Here is a 15,129-nt window from a genome sequence, read left to right as displayed (position 1 = left end):
TATATATATATATATATATATATATATACAGATACACACACACACACACACACACAATGGATTTCTATGCCTCCATCAGAAAGAATGACACCACCTCATTTGTTAGGAAATGGAAAGACTTGGAAAAAATTATATTGTGAAGTAAGCCAGGCCCAAAGAATCATAGGTCCTATGGTTTTCCTTATCTGCAATAACTAGTATATGTCTGGGACAAGCAGAAAAGGTCAGATAAGATGATGTTACGCGAAATGAACCCCAAGATAGGGACACAAATGGTTTTATCTTTGTTGCTGTTGTCTTTTAATGTACTTATAATGTACTATGTGATTGTTTTTGTTTCCTTTGTATGTTCTTTCCCCATGGTATATCCCGTTTTCACAATATTTGATTCTGGTGCCCTGCATCTTGTATATACATTTTTCTAATTTGGGGAGGGGAAGGGAAATAACAAAATGCTGAAATAAGGATACAGGATGACCCATTGTAACAATGAGGTATACAAGGCACTGTGTTGAAAATAAACTTTACAACTTTGCCTGGGGGCAGGGGCAGAGTTGGGAGGCAGGGAGGGAAGGGATGGTAGGGGAAAAACAAAAGAGAGGGTAACAATGCTTGATAGGAAATGGACTCATTACCTTGCTCATGTTACTGTAACCCCTCTGTACAGTATCTTTACAATAAAAACATAATTTAAAAAATCATGTTATTCCAGAGTCTGACCTCTCAGGTTAGCTCACTCCTGTCCCACAGTGAGCAAGTACTCTTTCAGTATTCGCCCCAGCCCCAAGAGACAGGTAATTGGAAATTTAATTAAGACTCTGAAAAAGAAAACTTCATAGATCAATAAGAGTGAAAACGGTCCCCCTTTGGTCCTGTGCGGAATTAATCCTCACTGTATATTCAAACAGAACAATACAAATGGAAAAATACAAATTAATGGAGGGTTAAATTGTATTGTGATCTAAAAAGACCCACTGGAAGATTAGGAACACAAATTCTCTATTGTGTTAAAAGAAAAACTTCAGACAAATTGAATTTAATAACGTATTTGAGAAAGGAAGAAGTCATTAATACGGCAGCACTCAAAATTAGAAGAGATGCAAAAAGGTCACCGAACAATGTGAGCAGTGAATTTTTACAGGTCCGACTCGTAAGAAAAATAATCCCTTGGCTGACTATAGGAAGTTATGTCATCATGAATCATTTGCTTTATTTGGGCATGTGATCTTATCAGTTAACTGCTTTCAATTGACTTGGTAGTGTGTGATTGGCTGAAACCCATCTATTTGTTACAAAATATTACTTCTGAGTTTTCTGTTAATTTGCTTCCTGAGTTTGGATGGATTTTGTTACTTAGGAATCCAATGTACAGAAAAAGGCCCCAGGCCCATAGCCTCTTGATTGTTTAATGCTGGGGATTTATTATTTCAAAGATAATTGTTAAGTATTTACAGAGGTAGTATTATTTGGCAGCCAGTGACAGAGAGTTGATTTTGCAGTCACATTTTCAACAAAATCCAGACAGTCAGAGTTTTTCAGACTTTGGTGTATGTCCAACTCTTCCCCTATCCCAGGGAGCAAATTAAAGTGCAGATTCTGAATCAAAAGGCCTTGGGATGAGTCTGAGATATATATATATATATATATACATATACATATATGTATATATATATATACATGTATGTATATTTAAACATGTGTCCAGCCAGTTCTACGCTGCTGGTTGATGGAATACAAGTTATATAACGACCCTAGACATTAGTATTTCGTATTTTAAAAATATGAGAAAACAGACCACTGAGTGGTAACTGAGCTCTGGGGATTAAACCCAGGCTCTTGCACATGCTATGCAAATGGTCTTCCATTGAGGTACCTTGGAGCTCTTGTGTTTTTTGAGGTAAAGTCTTTTTATGTAACTTAGCAGAGTTCAGCTCAGATCGATCTCCCTCTACCTTTTGAGTGCTGAGCTTGCAGATATGTACCACCATGCATGGTGCCACAAATGATAACTTTTCCATTAGGGACATTTTCTAGTGAAAAAGTCTATATTAAGTGTTATTAATTCATTCATCTATGGAATTATATCAATTGCAAAGCTGTATATGGCCTTTTGATAATTAATATAGCTGACTCTCCATTTCTATGAATTCTGTATTCATGGATTTCAAAGATTCAATCAATTGTGGATCAAAAATAGAAAATTGTGTATGAACTGCACAAATAGAAGTAAAATTGTTTTTTTTTTTATGTTGGTCCTGGATCTTGAACTCAGGACCCAGGAGCTGTCCCTGAATTCCTGTGTTCAAGACTAGTACTCTACTGCTTGAGCCACACCTCCACTTCTGGCTTTTTCGTAGTTAATTGGAAATTAGAGTCTCACAAACTTTCTTGCCCAGGTTGGCTTTGAACTATGATCCTGAGATCTCAGCCTCCTGAAGTAACTAGATGTGAGCTACTGGTCACTTGGATACAAATATCTCCTTGTCATTATTCCCTAAACAATGCAGAATAACATACCCATACCTACATCTATTTATGTTATATAAGCATATATATAATTTATATTTATTTAGAATTATAAGTAATGGAGGTAAGACATGTAGCTTATATATAAGTATTGCATCTTATTATGTAAAGGATCCACAGGTTTTGTTGTTTGCAAAGGGTCATCAAACAAACTCTTATGGACAACTGTGCTGTTTGAGAACTGTACTAGCTTGATTAAACTTCACATCAGATCTCATGTTGCACTTAATATTCACAATATGAAAGTTTGCAGTGTTTTGTAGTTTTTTTACTTCTAATAAAGTACAATATAAATTATTTTAAAAATTCTACAATATATAGGATTAGTTAAGCAAAAGAGGGAAAGGTAGCTTTCTAGGGGGTCAGAGTTTCTAAGGTTTATAACTTCCCTAGGCACTGGTAATATTTGGCAAAAATTATTCTCTCTAAGTTTGTATAATTTGACTTTTAGCAGAATAATTTGATCTGGGAAGACCAAAAATATTTGGACAGTCTTTGCCCCTTCCCCTAGTCGCACACCACTAAAAGCTTCCTGTAAAGTCAAAGGCATCCAACCAGAGGACGTCTGCTAGGGATATTTCTTATGGGTTCAGAAATCAGAATGCTTAGTCAGCCAACTTGCCAGTCACTCCAAAAGCTGTCAAAGCAGGTTTTTCCAAACAATTGCTGCTTAAGTGTGGGCTTTAGACAAAGGAGTCTGATACCCAGTTATTGAAATTGAGGCTCATAATTTTACTTCTAAGTATGAAAAGCAGTTCACATATAGCTTTGTATGTATTGTTCCTCTGAAAAAATTTAAAATGATGTGGTGCACATGTAGCTTAAATGGATTGTCAATTCTTTTTAAAAGTATATATTCAATGAAGTTTTGAAAATAAATACAAATATACTAGTAATTGAAAATAAGGGAAACTGTGGGACCTATGTTTCTTTGGGCCTGTTGGTATAATTTGTGGAGGGGAAGAGAAAAAACAAATTGTTTAAATAGGGATATAGGTGGACCCATTGCAACAATGAGATGTACAAGATGTTATGTCTTTGGCAGGCAGGGGGAGAAGTGAGGGGGGGAGTGGCCGGGGAGATAGGAAGGGATGGGAAGGGGAAACAAAGGTGGAGGCAACAATGCTTGATTAAGAAATATACTCATTACCTTGCCCATGTAATTGTAACCCCCTCTGTATGGTATTTTCACAATAATAAAAAAGAAAAACAAATACATGGAGATGAAACAATGGAAGGCCTAGAGCAAATAGATTTGGATAAATATTTTAAAATGTAAATGTGTTTGTGAAATTTCTTTGAGGGCTTGTATTTTTGGACCCAGTTTCTTTCCCTGGCATTTATTCATTCACTCAAACAATATATACCTATTAAGTAGTGGTTGTAAAAGATAATCCTACACTGAGGGCTTGGCAGTATTGACAAATGCTTAGTGAGTACCAGAGGTTGGCCATAGGAAGGGGAGGAGGCTGAATCCCAATGGTGTACTGGAAAGGCATGAAAGGATTCTTCAGATAAGGGATGCTTCAGTTTTAGGAAAAGTAAAAGTTGGCCAGGAGAAGGGAACGAGTATGTGAGATCAAGAGAACTTCCTATCAAATTCTTCACCTTGTTGATCACACAAATGCTGCCAACACAATCTTAAACCATACTCTAATTGCCCAGTTTCGAAGTATTGCCAAGAATTTGTTGAAAAAATTCTCAAAATGTAAATCTTGACATCTATATCTCATGTATTAAGATGTGTATAGTGGGGCTGGGAAGGTGGCTCAATGGTAGAGCACTTGCCTTGCATGCATGAGGCCCTAGGTTCGATTCCTCAGCACCACAGAAGCAAGAAGAAAAAACCCGGAAGTGGTGCTGTGGCTCAAGTGGTAGGAGCACTAGCCTTGAGCTGAAGAGCTGAGGGACAGTGGCCCAGGCACAGACTTCAGGCCCCACGACCGGACCCCCTCCCCCCAAAAAAAAGATGTGTGTAGTGGCTGTGGGGGAGGATTGGTTAGGGAGGTAGTCAAAGTAAAAGAAGGAAGGATAAAGAGAGGAGAAAATAAAGGCAAAATGGGGGAAAAATGAAGGACCAACTATGTACCTGCTTGTGAGAGGAACATTTTGGAGAGTTAGGTAATTCTTTGAAGGGAAGCAGAAGAAAGTTAATAAAAATTGAATTGCTTCAGCCATGGTCTTGCCTGTTATGGCCAATATTAAATCTTTTCCTATGATGTTAAAATGATATCTGAGATAGCATAGGGTAGTATCAAGATGGAAAGATGGCCATTTGTACAAATCACCTTCAGACAGGATTTCTTTGCATTGAGGTAGACTGTTACAAGAAAATTTCAAGTTTGGACTTTAAAAATGTTATTATAATGATAAATATAACTATTATTTTGCTTTCTTCCTGACAAATTTAGTTGCGTGAATCTGCATGTAGGTGCTGATAGGCTTGAATTGTTTGGCCTGGTAGAGTTATTTTAATTTGGAGTTGTGGGAAAATCTAGGAATAAAGCCATGCAGAGAAAAAGATAGGCAAGAGGCAAAATAAACCATGAAATAGTGGAAGGAAGGTCAGTATTGAGTAAGGGGAAACCATGAGTATTGAGGTGGTGGTGAAAAGATCTAAGGAAAGAAGATCTGCCAACAAATTTTAAGTGCATGGTGTCACTTATGACCCAATAACTCTTTAGGGTATCTTCAGCTAAACTCTGTTATAGTTATAAGTGCTATGAGGGATTGCTTTCAGTTTTGTTATTGAGGAAATATAAGATGTTGGCTTTATTTTTTGGATAAAGTTGGCTTTATTTTCTGGATAAAGAGTACATTTAAGGAAAAAGAAGCCCAGAAGCAGAGGTGATATCAGAATGCAATCCTGGGAAATTGTTAAAATCTTAGAGTTCTGTAACTTTTGTGGGATTTTCATGGGACCTGATTTAAGGAACCAGTAGACATTCATTAGCATTATTCCTCATTGTAAGGAAATCTTTGCTAGTATCTGAGTAAGGAACAAATGTAACACCACTAGTTATGATATTTAATTTCAGATGTATATGCACAATAAATGCTTACACATTATCATATAAATCCTATTAATCAAAGACCATGTATACTTAAGGAAGAAATTCCAATTTTTATTTTTTAGATAGTATATTCTTTGACTTGAAAGATATATTTGAAATTTTGGCACTTCTGTCAGAATATGTATGGTTTGTAACAAGAAATTTGACTATGTTCCTTATTGACTTCTTACAGTCTCCCAAATTAAGGTGCTTTTCCTCATTCATTACTTAGACTAGCCCTATAGTAACCAGGTTTACTTGTAGAGGTTATATTAGAATAAAGAAGGGAAATTCTGAAAACTCACAGACTCTGTTTTCTCTGTATTAAATTCTTCTCAGTAAATTAAACATTTCTTGAGTAACTGTGTAAATAAATCAATAGAGTGATGCTTTCTGTTTTTACCAGCAATTCATAGCAATCATAGGTAGAGGACATGAGTACATAGGAAGGCTGTCTATAGATGTGGACATGGAGCTGGATACGAAGTTCAATGAAAGCTATCCAGTGAGTGGGCAAGAAGTTGACAAAGAGCTAATTTAGGAAAATGAGCCAAATCTAGTAATCTTTACAATTAGATAATGTAGTTGTAATCACTCAGGTATGTGACAAACTCAGCAACGTTCTATGGGAGGAGGGAAAATCAACTGAGCCTAAAGTAGAAAAATTAAAATAATTTCTACCTGTGGGCTGAGGTAATGAAGATAATGAACATCTTTATGTCTGAGTTAGGAGTTGAGCAAATGCCATTTGAATTGCATTGTGAACAGAAAGAATGGAAGCTATGAGTGAATATGGAACTTGATACTTAATTCTTATTTTGTAAGTACTTTGAATATCATAGCTTTTTAAAAAATTGACTTGAGCTTCTTTAATCTTAATTTGTTTTTAGAAGAGAAATCGAATAATCTTTTCTAAACCACTTGATTTCCATGTGCATACAACTTGTCATATACTCAGATAAATGTATTACTACTTTAACCTAAAGAATACATGATAGTCTAACTGTTATTATCATTATTTGTATATGTGACTGGTCCTGGGGTTTGAACTTAGGGTCTGGACACTGTCCCTGAGTTTTTGTGCTCAAAGCTAACATTTTAGCTTTTTTGTGGGCTTAATTGAAAATAAGAGTATCAAGGACTTTTCCGCCAGGCTGGCTTTGATCCATAATCCTCAGATCTCATCCTTTGCTGTGGCTAGGAATATAAGCTAGCCACTGATGCCCATAATCCAACAATTAATTTTTAAAATAATTTTTTATTGAGATTAAGTGATTCTATAAATTTCACAGTATTGTGGAATAGTGATACTTAGTCACAAACACATTTAAACCTTCACAAAGCAAATTTCAACCGTTAATTTTTAACTGATCTTTTTTTTTTAAATAAAAAGAGACTTTGAGTTTAGGGTGAACATTAACGGAAATTTGGAAAATATTGCTTGCTTCTCTCTAACCTTCAAAGGTTTTTCTTAAAAAAACAAACAAACAAGAACTGACAGAATTCCAATGTTTACTGTCAAATGTCCATAATGGAAGTTGCCCTTTAAGTCCTCAATTTTAACTTTGGATATATTTGGCAACATGTGTGACAGCATCAGCACTCTTGTTTAGAACAAGATAAAGCTTGAAAGTTTACATTCTGGGAGTGGGAATTTACTCATAAATATTTTACTTGGTTGGAAAAATTCTATAGCTAATATCTTAAGTTGTCCTTATATTACTCTGGCTCAAATTGTTACATATTAAATTTTATATTTACCAAAAAGAAGTGAGGTTAATTAAAGAACTGGAATTAAAGAAATGTGTAAAACTTTATTGGAGGAACACACACGCATATACACTCATATGTTTACATACATACACTGTGGACTGTCTACCACTAAGTCATACCCTTATGGTCTGATTTTTATTTGGTCTGGGCAGGCCTGGACCATGGTTTCCAATTTATACTTCCTGCAGAGCTGAGATGACAGGCATCCACCACCATGCCCGAATTTTTGTTGGTTGAGATGGATCTTGTGGTCCTCCCACATCATAGTTAGGATTACAGATTACACCCAGTTAAGGTATTTGCTTTCTAATCTATACTATGATCAATTTCTAGCCATTGTTAATTATGAAAACTATATTTTGAGCTATGGGCTTTTACAGATGCATAATTTTCTAATATGCATTAGGCATTTAGAAAACATTGGTCCATTTATTTATCAACATAATAGAACTCAACAAATGCTATTTGAAAAGGGGGGAGAAGAATGTGAATATGATGGATGTAGTGAATTTTTTCAAAGTGCACTCTGTGTATGTATGAAAATAACACAAGAAATCTTATATTACAAATATATTAAGAAAGTTAAAACAAAAAAAAAACAGTAACAGGAACAACAAAAAAATCAAACTTGGAAAAATATCCGGTAGCATACCAATTATCAAAATGGAAAAATAAAAATACTTTGTGGTACATACATATATCATGAAATTTTTAAAATATTTTTTATTATAAAGATATTTTACAGAGGGGTAACAGTTACATGAATATGGTAATGAGTACCTTTCCTTTGAGCATTGTTACCTATCCTTTGTTTTTCCTATACTATCACTTCCCTCCCCACCTCCTCAACTCCTCCCTTCCCTCCCTCTCCCTACCCCACTCTGTCCAAATTGTAAAGTTCATCTTCAACATAGTGTCTTGTTACAATGGGTCAACCTGTATCCTTGTTTCAGCATTTTGTTATTTCCCTTTACCTCCCAAATTAGAACAATGTATATACAAGATGCTGGGCACTAGAATCTTATACATCAGTAATATAAACTGTATTCTAAAATGTCATGAACAGACTGTTGAAGAACAACAAGGTAGAGCAAGTTATGGATACCAGTAAGAATCATTTCATTTCCATGCAGCTTCAGATGTAAAACCGAAACTGTCCTTTTAAAGACATACATATATCTTTAACACATCTGTCCTAAAAACAAAGTAGTAATAAAATCTATGGTTAAGTGCTTGTGCTAGGTTTATGTAGCTTCTAAGGAGATAATTGTACAGGAAGACCACACACATTAGTAAAGTTTTACTTCTAAAAATCTCTGGAAAATACATGTTGGATTCCTTTCCCTTAAATGACATCTCAATGAGAATACACACACAGTAATATAAAATAGGGCTATTTATTCATGCATCTCTTCAGGAACTAAGTATGTAACATACTATAGAGCAAGAATTAGTTATGGAGGTTATCTCTAAGACATTCATAGTTTATCAGTAGGAAACAACATCCATAATAAAAACACTGAAAAACAAGTGTCCAAGTGTAAAGAGAAGGGACTTATTTATTGGTATGAAATTTTTCCTTAGATAATAGAGACCTATTATTCTGGAAGTTATTTTATAACTTATGACTTATAACACATGCAATCAAGTTGTATACACTGAAATATTTGATATATGCCAAATTCTAACTTAACAGAGTGACAAGTAGAAGTACACTACTGCTGACTGAAAAATATTCTAAGGCATTGAAAAACATCATGTTATAAAGTGCCAGATTACCTCACAGCAGTTGTATTTCTACTGTTGACAATAAAGTAAAAGTTCCTGTCCATAATTTTTGTGCTGTAAGTAATATCTTAAAATATTGTTTCCTTGTTCAGAAAACAAATGGACAAAACAGAAGAGGACAAATCTGATGATTTACACAATATAACTATTCATATTAAAAAAGCACATGGTCTGCTCAAACAGAAAGAAGCCCCAGAAAAGTTTGCAGAATTCCTGGCCATCTTAAGGAAATTGTGAGTTTTAAGATAATATATTACTTAATTTAGCTGAAGAATTATTGCTGTTATTTTTGTTGTTGGTCATGGGCCTTGAACTCTGGGCCTGGGCATTGTCCCTGAGCTCTTCAGCTCAAGGCTAATGCTCTTCCACTTTGAGCCACATCAACACTTCAGATTTTCTGGTAGCTAATTGGAGACATCAAAGTCTCACAGACTTTCCTGCCTGGGCTGCCTTTGAACCGCAATCCTCAGATCTCAGCCCCTTGAATTGCTAGCATTATAGGCGGAACCATTGGCACCCGACAAAGAATTATTTTTGTTTTTGGTGGTACTGCGGTTTGAACTGAGGGTCTCCCATTTGGTAGGTGGTATTCTGTGAAGCCATACCTCTAGTCTTGCTATTTGCTGGTTATTTTTGAAATAAAGTTTAGTAAACATTTTTGTTACAGCTAGTTTCAAACTAGGATCCTCCATATACCAGCTCTTTATTAACTAAAATTATAGGCATGGATCATTTACTGATTCATAGTAGAATTTTTGAAAATGTTTTAAAAGAGTTGTTTATAGATAAACATGCTTTTGTTATAATATATAATGCAATCGGTTGACTGAGATAGCTAGAAATACTGGAGACTTTGAAGATGATCACTATTTAATCCTCAGTGTGTATCACTGACATACTGCTGTAGTTGTGACTCATCACCTTAAATTTAGGTTGCAATCAAAATATTCAGAGTACGTCCTCGTAAAATGATTACTTGGAGTCTCTTCACACATTCAAACTGTTTTCCATCTTAGACCCTTTAAATACAATTATCTTTAATTTCCTAGATGTTGTTTTGGGGACACAGCTGCTTGGAGGGGTAGGGTGAGGAAGAAAAGGAGGAGGAGGAAGAGAATGGAAAGGAGAAGTTGAAGAAGAGAAAAAGATAATGAGGAAATGCAGGAGCGAAAGGAGAAGAAAGAGTGGACTAAATCATAGCAGTTACCAGAGATGTGTCAGATTTGTGAATAAAATTAAAATTGAAAGGGGACTATGAGAAAATGTGATATTGGAATTAGGATTTGTTGCAGCAATAAGAGAATGGAATTTTTCCTTAAGGAAATAATAGTGGCATGAAATATGAAATTAAAACTCTGACATTTTTCTTTTGAGTAAGAACTGGTGTTGATTGTATATTTGAGAAAATATGATAAGAATTACCAGAAATTTTGAGAATGGCCAGTTTTCTGATGATTTCAACTTGTAATAGCAAATCATAATAAAAAATAGAAGTCACTTTTTAATGAAACAAGTGTGAGAAATTTATATGGAAATAAATCACAACCACTTGCCATTCAAGAGAGAAATTAAATTGATAAAAAATGAAATCCAATCAGAATGTGGTCAGTTAATGTTTTATACAATGTATTTGTTAGAAAAGCACTAAAGCTCTTAACATTACAGACATGGGATATTATAGCCATTCATTTTTATTAAACTATGTTGATGATTATTACAATATATTGAAAATATTTAGAGCTCAACAATCTATGAATCATTCATCACTGATTTCAGACCATACTCAGCTACAGGACATTTAATGATAATGATATCCTCCTCTTTCTGACTATAAGGAGGTAGAAGTTTCCAAAGAATGTCAACTCTGATGATGATAAAAAAAAAAGCTATTTCAGCAAGCAGTTATGCTTTTCCAGCAAGGTGTCAAAAGGCAAAGAAGTAAACTTAGGTTGGTGTTAGAATGGAAACTCCAAATGGATAAGAAGCCATTCCTGTCAGAGCAGAGGACTGAAGTGAAAATTAGGAGGTATGATAGAAGGTTGTCCAAGTAAGGGAAAAATGGGCAAGAAAAACAATCTGCTGCTTTATCCTTACCGAGACACCATGGATTCTATGCAACAGTTATTCAAAATGTACAGGACAGTAGATACCGGGTCACTATTAATGTCTAGGATGTATTTCCTCAGTTCTGAGTAAATGGATGAATGAGTAGAAGACATCATGTGGTACTTCAGTCTCCTTCTACTACTGGATCAGAATAGGTTAGGTAGAACTCTTTAATGGGATTTTACTACTGCCAATAAGTTGGCTATGATAGCTTTTGAAATATAGTTGTCAAGTAAACAAGAAGAAAAATAACCTGTATATGATGTTTAATATTCATATGAAGTTTTAAATTATCCGTATAAGCATTTTACTTATCTGACTGCTTTGAGGTAGCTATGACAAACTAACAGGTAAAAGGACAATTTGAGTGCTAAACCCCTAGTCCATGTTTGTTTTATGGGACACACTTCTTGTTTGCTTGGTAAACTAGTATAGTACTTTTTATTGCTGTATAACAAATTATCATATATTTAGGGACTTAACACACATGTGTATTTAATTTCTCTAGTCAAGATTTCATTCTGAGTGCTCTGGTCTATATTTATTTCTGGATCATGAGCTCTTCTTATTTAGTTCCTTTTAATTGTAAAATGACTGTCCTCATTTTTTTGCTGGCTCTCAGTGGGGACATCTGTCCTAGGGACCTCATAAATCCTCACCATTTGATTCTCTCATGCTTTTATGTATCAAGAGCTTTGGATGCTTTCATCTTTAAACCAGCACAAATGAGACTCTATTTCTCAGTTTAAGCTAAAATATTATATGACTTAAACATGTGCCTATCTTTGACACATGATGTTAGAAGGCAAATCTCCAATTCTACTGTATGATTAAGCTTAAGGAAATGGGGTTGGAAATTTATGTTGTTTGTTGGTCACATTATCAATCTTTATCACTTCTGCAGAGGGGTAGAATGCTTTACGTGTACAACACAAATCGGTCTGTGGTGGATTAGTTGTCAGGTCTATAGCCCATTGTTTACATCTGACTGAACCATGATCAGGCTGATGAGCTATTTCAATCATGTGATTGAACAAAATTTGAAAAGTAGTTACCCATACTCTCCAAATGTCTTTGCTATCCTGCTTGAATTTTTAACAAACAGTTATTTTTAATAACAGTGATTTGTTTCAAAAATGCAAATATCTCTGGAAATATTAGAAATTTATTAAGTGTTGCTAACCTTATGCATAATAACTTGATAACTGACTAATTCATAAGAACTACATGTAGTCTATAGTTCTGCATAGTGCTGGATAGACAGTTTTGAGTTGTCAAAATCACTAGAACCATGGAATTGGTGTCACCAAAGATAATTAATTCAAGTAACCAGAGGAAAATAAAATCATAAAGTGTGTTATAAGCAGAGAAGAAAGAGGGAGAGAATGGAAAAGAGTGTTGGGATATTCTCTTGTAATTTTAAGCATATGACATTGAATATGGTTTGTCATTTGTATTAGTTAAGATATTGAGTTATGTGCAACAGAAACAGACTCTGTTTAACAATTAAATTTTTTTTTGCCAGGTGCTGGTGACTCATGCCTCTAATCCTATCTACTAAGGAGGCTGAGATCTAAGGTTCACTGTTTGAACCCGGGCAAAAAAGTCAGGGAGATTCATCTCCAATAAACTACTCAATAAAAGTTGGAAGTGGCACTATGGCTCAAGTACTACAGTGCTAACCTTGAGGAAAAACTAGCTAAGGGACAGCACCCAGTCTCTGAGTTTAAGCCCCAGGAATGGAAAAAATAAACTCTGCTTGGGGCGTTAGCCTTTTTTTTCCCCCGCATGGCTGGTACTCTACCAGTTGAGTCAGACCTCAACTTTTGACCTTTTGCTGGTTATTTGGAAACAAGAATCTCTCAGATTTGTTTGCCCCGACTGGATTTGAATTCAGCTTCCTGAGCAGACAGGATTACAGTGTCTAGATTGATTCTGGTTAATTAAAACAGAAACAAACAAAATGCAGGAATGGGGACTCCATGGAAGGATATTTGTTAGTTCTAAGATGGCAGGACAATAACTATAATCTATATATAATAACTATAATCATTTAGGTTGTGGTAGGATTTTAGTGTTGGTGTGATTGGCATATTTCTATGAATTGAGAAATAAGCACACGTAGATGTTAATGAGTGCAATGAACATGTGTAGTAATACTTGGAATTTGTTTATGTGAAAGATGGCTTTGATCCCTGTTCTCTATTAGGAAGTTTGAGTCTATGATAATTTGATCTTCTTTGTTTTATATTTGTGGAGACAAGTCTGCTTATTTGACCATAATACACATCATCTTACCCTGTCCTTTGTTTGTATTTGATTGCATTGCCTATAACAACAGTACATTTTAAAAGGCAATTATGAAACACTTTGGTGAAAATAATTAATTTCTTTATAAATGACTAATTTCTGAAAAAGTGACATATGTGTGTATTTGTGGGGGTTTGGAAAGGGTATGAGAAGCAAACGACTTATAAATGAGCTGTGAACAGCAGTGTAAGATCCTTGGAGGAAACTTGGCCCAATTGTTTTTTCTTCTACTTTCTCCAATTAAAGATGTTTCCTTTGAGGGAATGAGGCATCTGAAGATCATTATGTTTCAGTGGAGCGGTGATGCAAAGCCACTTCCCAGGAATGACTCAGAGGAATTGCTCCCTGGAAGAACATCATGGTTTTTGCCTTTCAGATTCAGGCTTTTTGAAATCCAAGTGCAATATGGTTCTTACACTGTTGTCTTCTGGTGAAATGGTGTGTAAGATGAAATGGTGTAACTGAAGTCTGAAATTAGAGTTAAGTGCTCTAAGCTGATCAGAGAAACACACACTGTGGAGCTATTAATTCTGTTTAAAAATACAACATTTGGGGAAAATGTACTCTGAGATGGGGAAAGAGAACCACTGGTGGAAAAGAATGTCTTTATCTGGATCTAAAAAGGAATATAAATCAGTAAATAATGTTGTAAATACGGAGAGTAATTTTGATTTCTGATAAAATAGTAATCAATGATAAAACGTTACTTGTGCTGAGGAGATAAGCTGACAAAGGACAATATTTTATACAAGAGCGTATCACTGAATCTTGCTCTGTTTATTGGAGGGAGTGTCAATACATATACTGTAGTGCCGGGCCTTTGATCAGAAAGAGTTACATTATAACTAGACTACTCCACTTGGGCATACTGAATTTTCTACATTTCAGATTACTAATCTGTAAAATAGGTATGATTATCAGCCTCATGGCATCATAATTGCTGTTAAACCCAGATGAAATTAGTACTGCAAAGCTTTGTACATATTACGTGGTCTATTTTAGGCCAGTATAAATGTCGAACTCTCTTTCCCAAAGAACATTACACATCTCCAGGCACCTTATGAAAAACTTTTCTATTTAATTGTATTAGTGGAAATTCAAAAGGCTAATGTCTCCGAATAGCAGTGTGTATCATGTTTTCTTCCCTCAAAAAAGAATATGCAATTTTCTCTTAGAACTTAAAATAAAAATAGCAATGATGTATTTGCCTTGTGTTTGTACAGGCATTGCTAGCTAGGCAAATTCAGATGAGTTCTACTGGGTTCCTTATGCCTAAGGGACTTTATAATAGACTTGTTCTATAAACCTTCATTTGGCTAAAAAGATGAGATTGTGGTCAGTGGTCTATAATGTGTTTGTAATTTCCATTGTGGTTCTCTTTGTGATTTTGTGGACTTATCTCCTATCTAATGACCTGTCTGAAAGTAGGTTTCAAAATAAGTCACTATACTGGGCTTAATGAACAGTGAGTTAATTTCTTGCATGTTCAATCTTCTTTCTTTTTTATTAGCTCTTTGTCAACTAGCCTGATCTAAACACTATATTGGCTAAAAATTGTTTATGGAAATGTTAA

At 35.0% G+C, this 15,129-nt stretch overlaps 1 protein-coding gene across 1 annotated transcript in view; it reads left to right on the top strand.

The window, feature by feature from the left end:
* The window catches only part of Cnbd1 (cyclic nucleotide binding domain containing 1), a 222,064-nt gene that overhangs the window by 28,046 nt on the left and 178,889 nt on the right, over positions 1 to 15,129 (top strand). Inside the window, exon 4 of the mRNA XM_013012406.1 lies at positions 9,233 to 9,373. Within this exon, the coding sequence (XP_012867860.1) occupies positions 9,233 to 9,373 (141 nt within the window). The remainder of the gene's footprint in view (positions 1 to 9,232; positions 9,374 to 15,129) is intronic.

Source organism: Dipodomys ordii, unplaced genomic scaffold (assembly GCF_000151885.1).
Source record: "Dipodomys ordii isolate 6190 unplaced genomic scaffold, Dord_2.0 Scaffold17, whole genome shotgun sequence".
NCBI classification, from domain to species: Eukaryota; Metazoa; Chordata; class Mammalia; order Rodentia; family Heteromyidae; genus Dipodomys; species Dipodomys ordii.
Note: the sequence above shows the minus strand (reverse complement) of the source record. Positions and strands in the feature narration are given on the sequence as shown.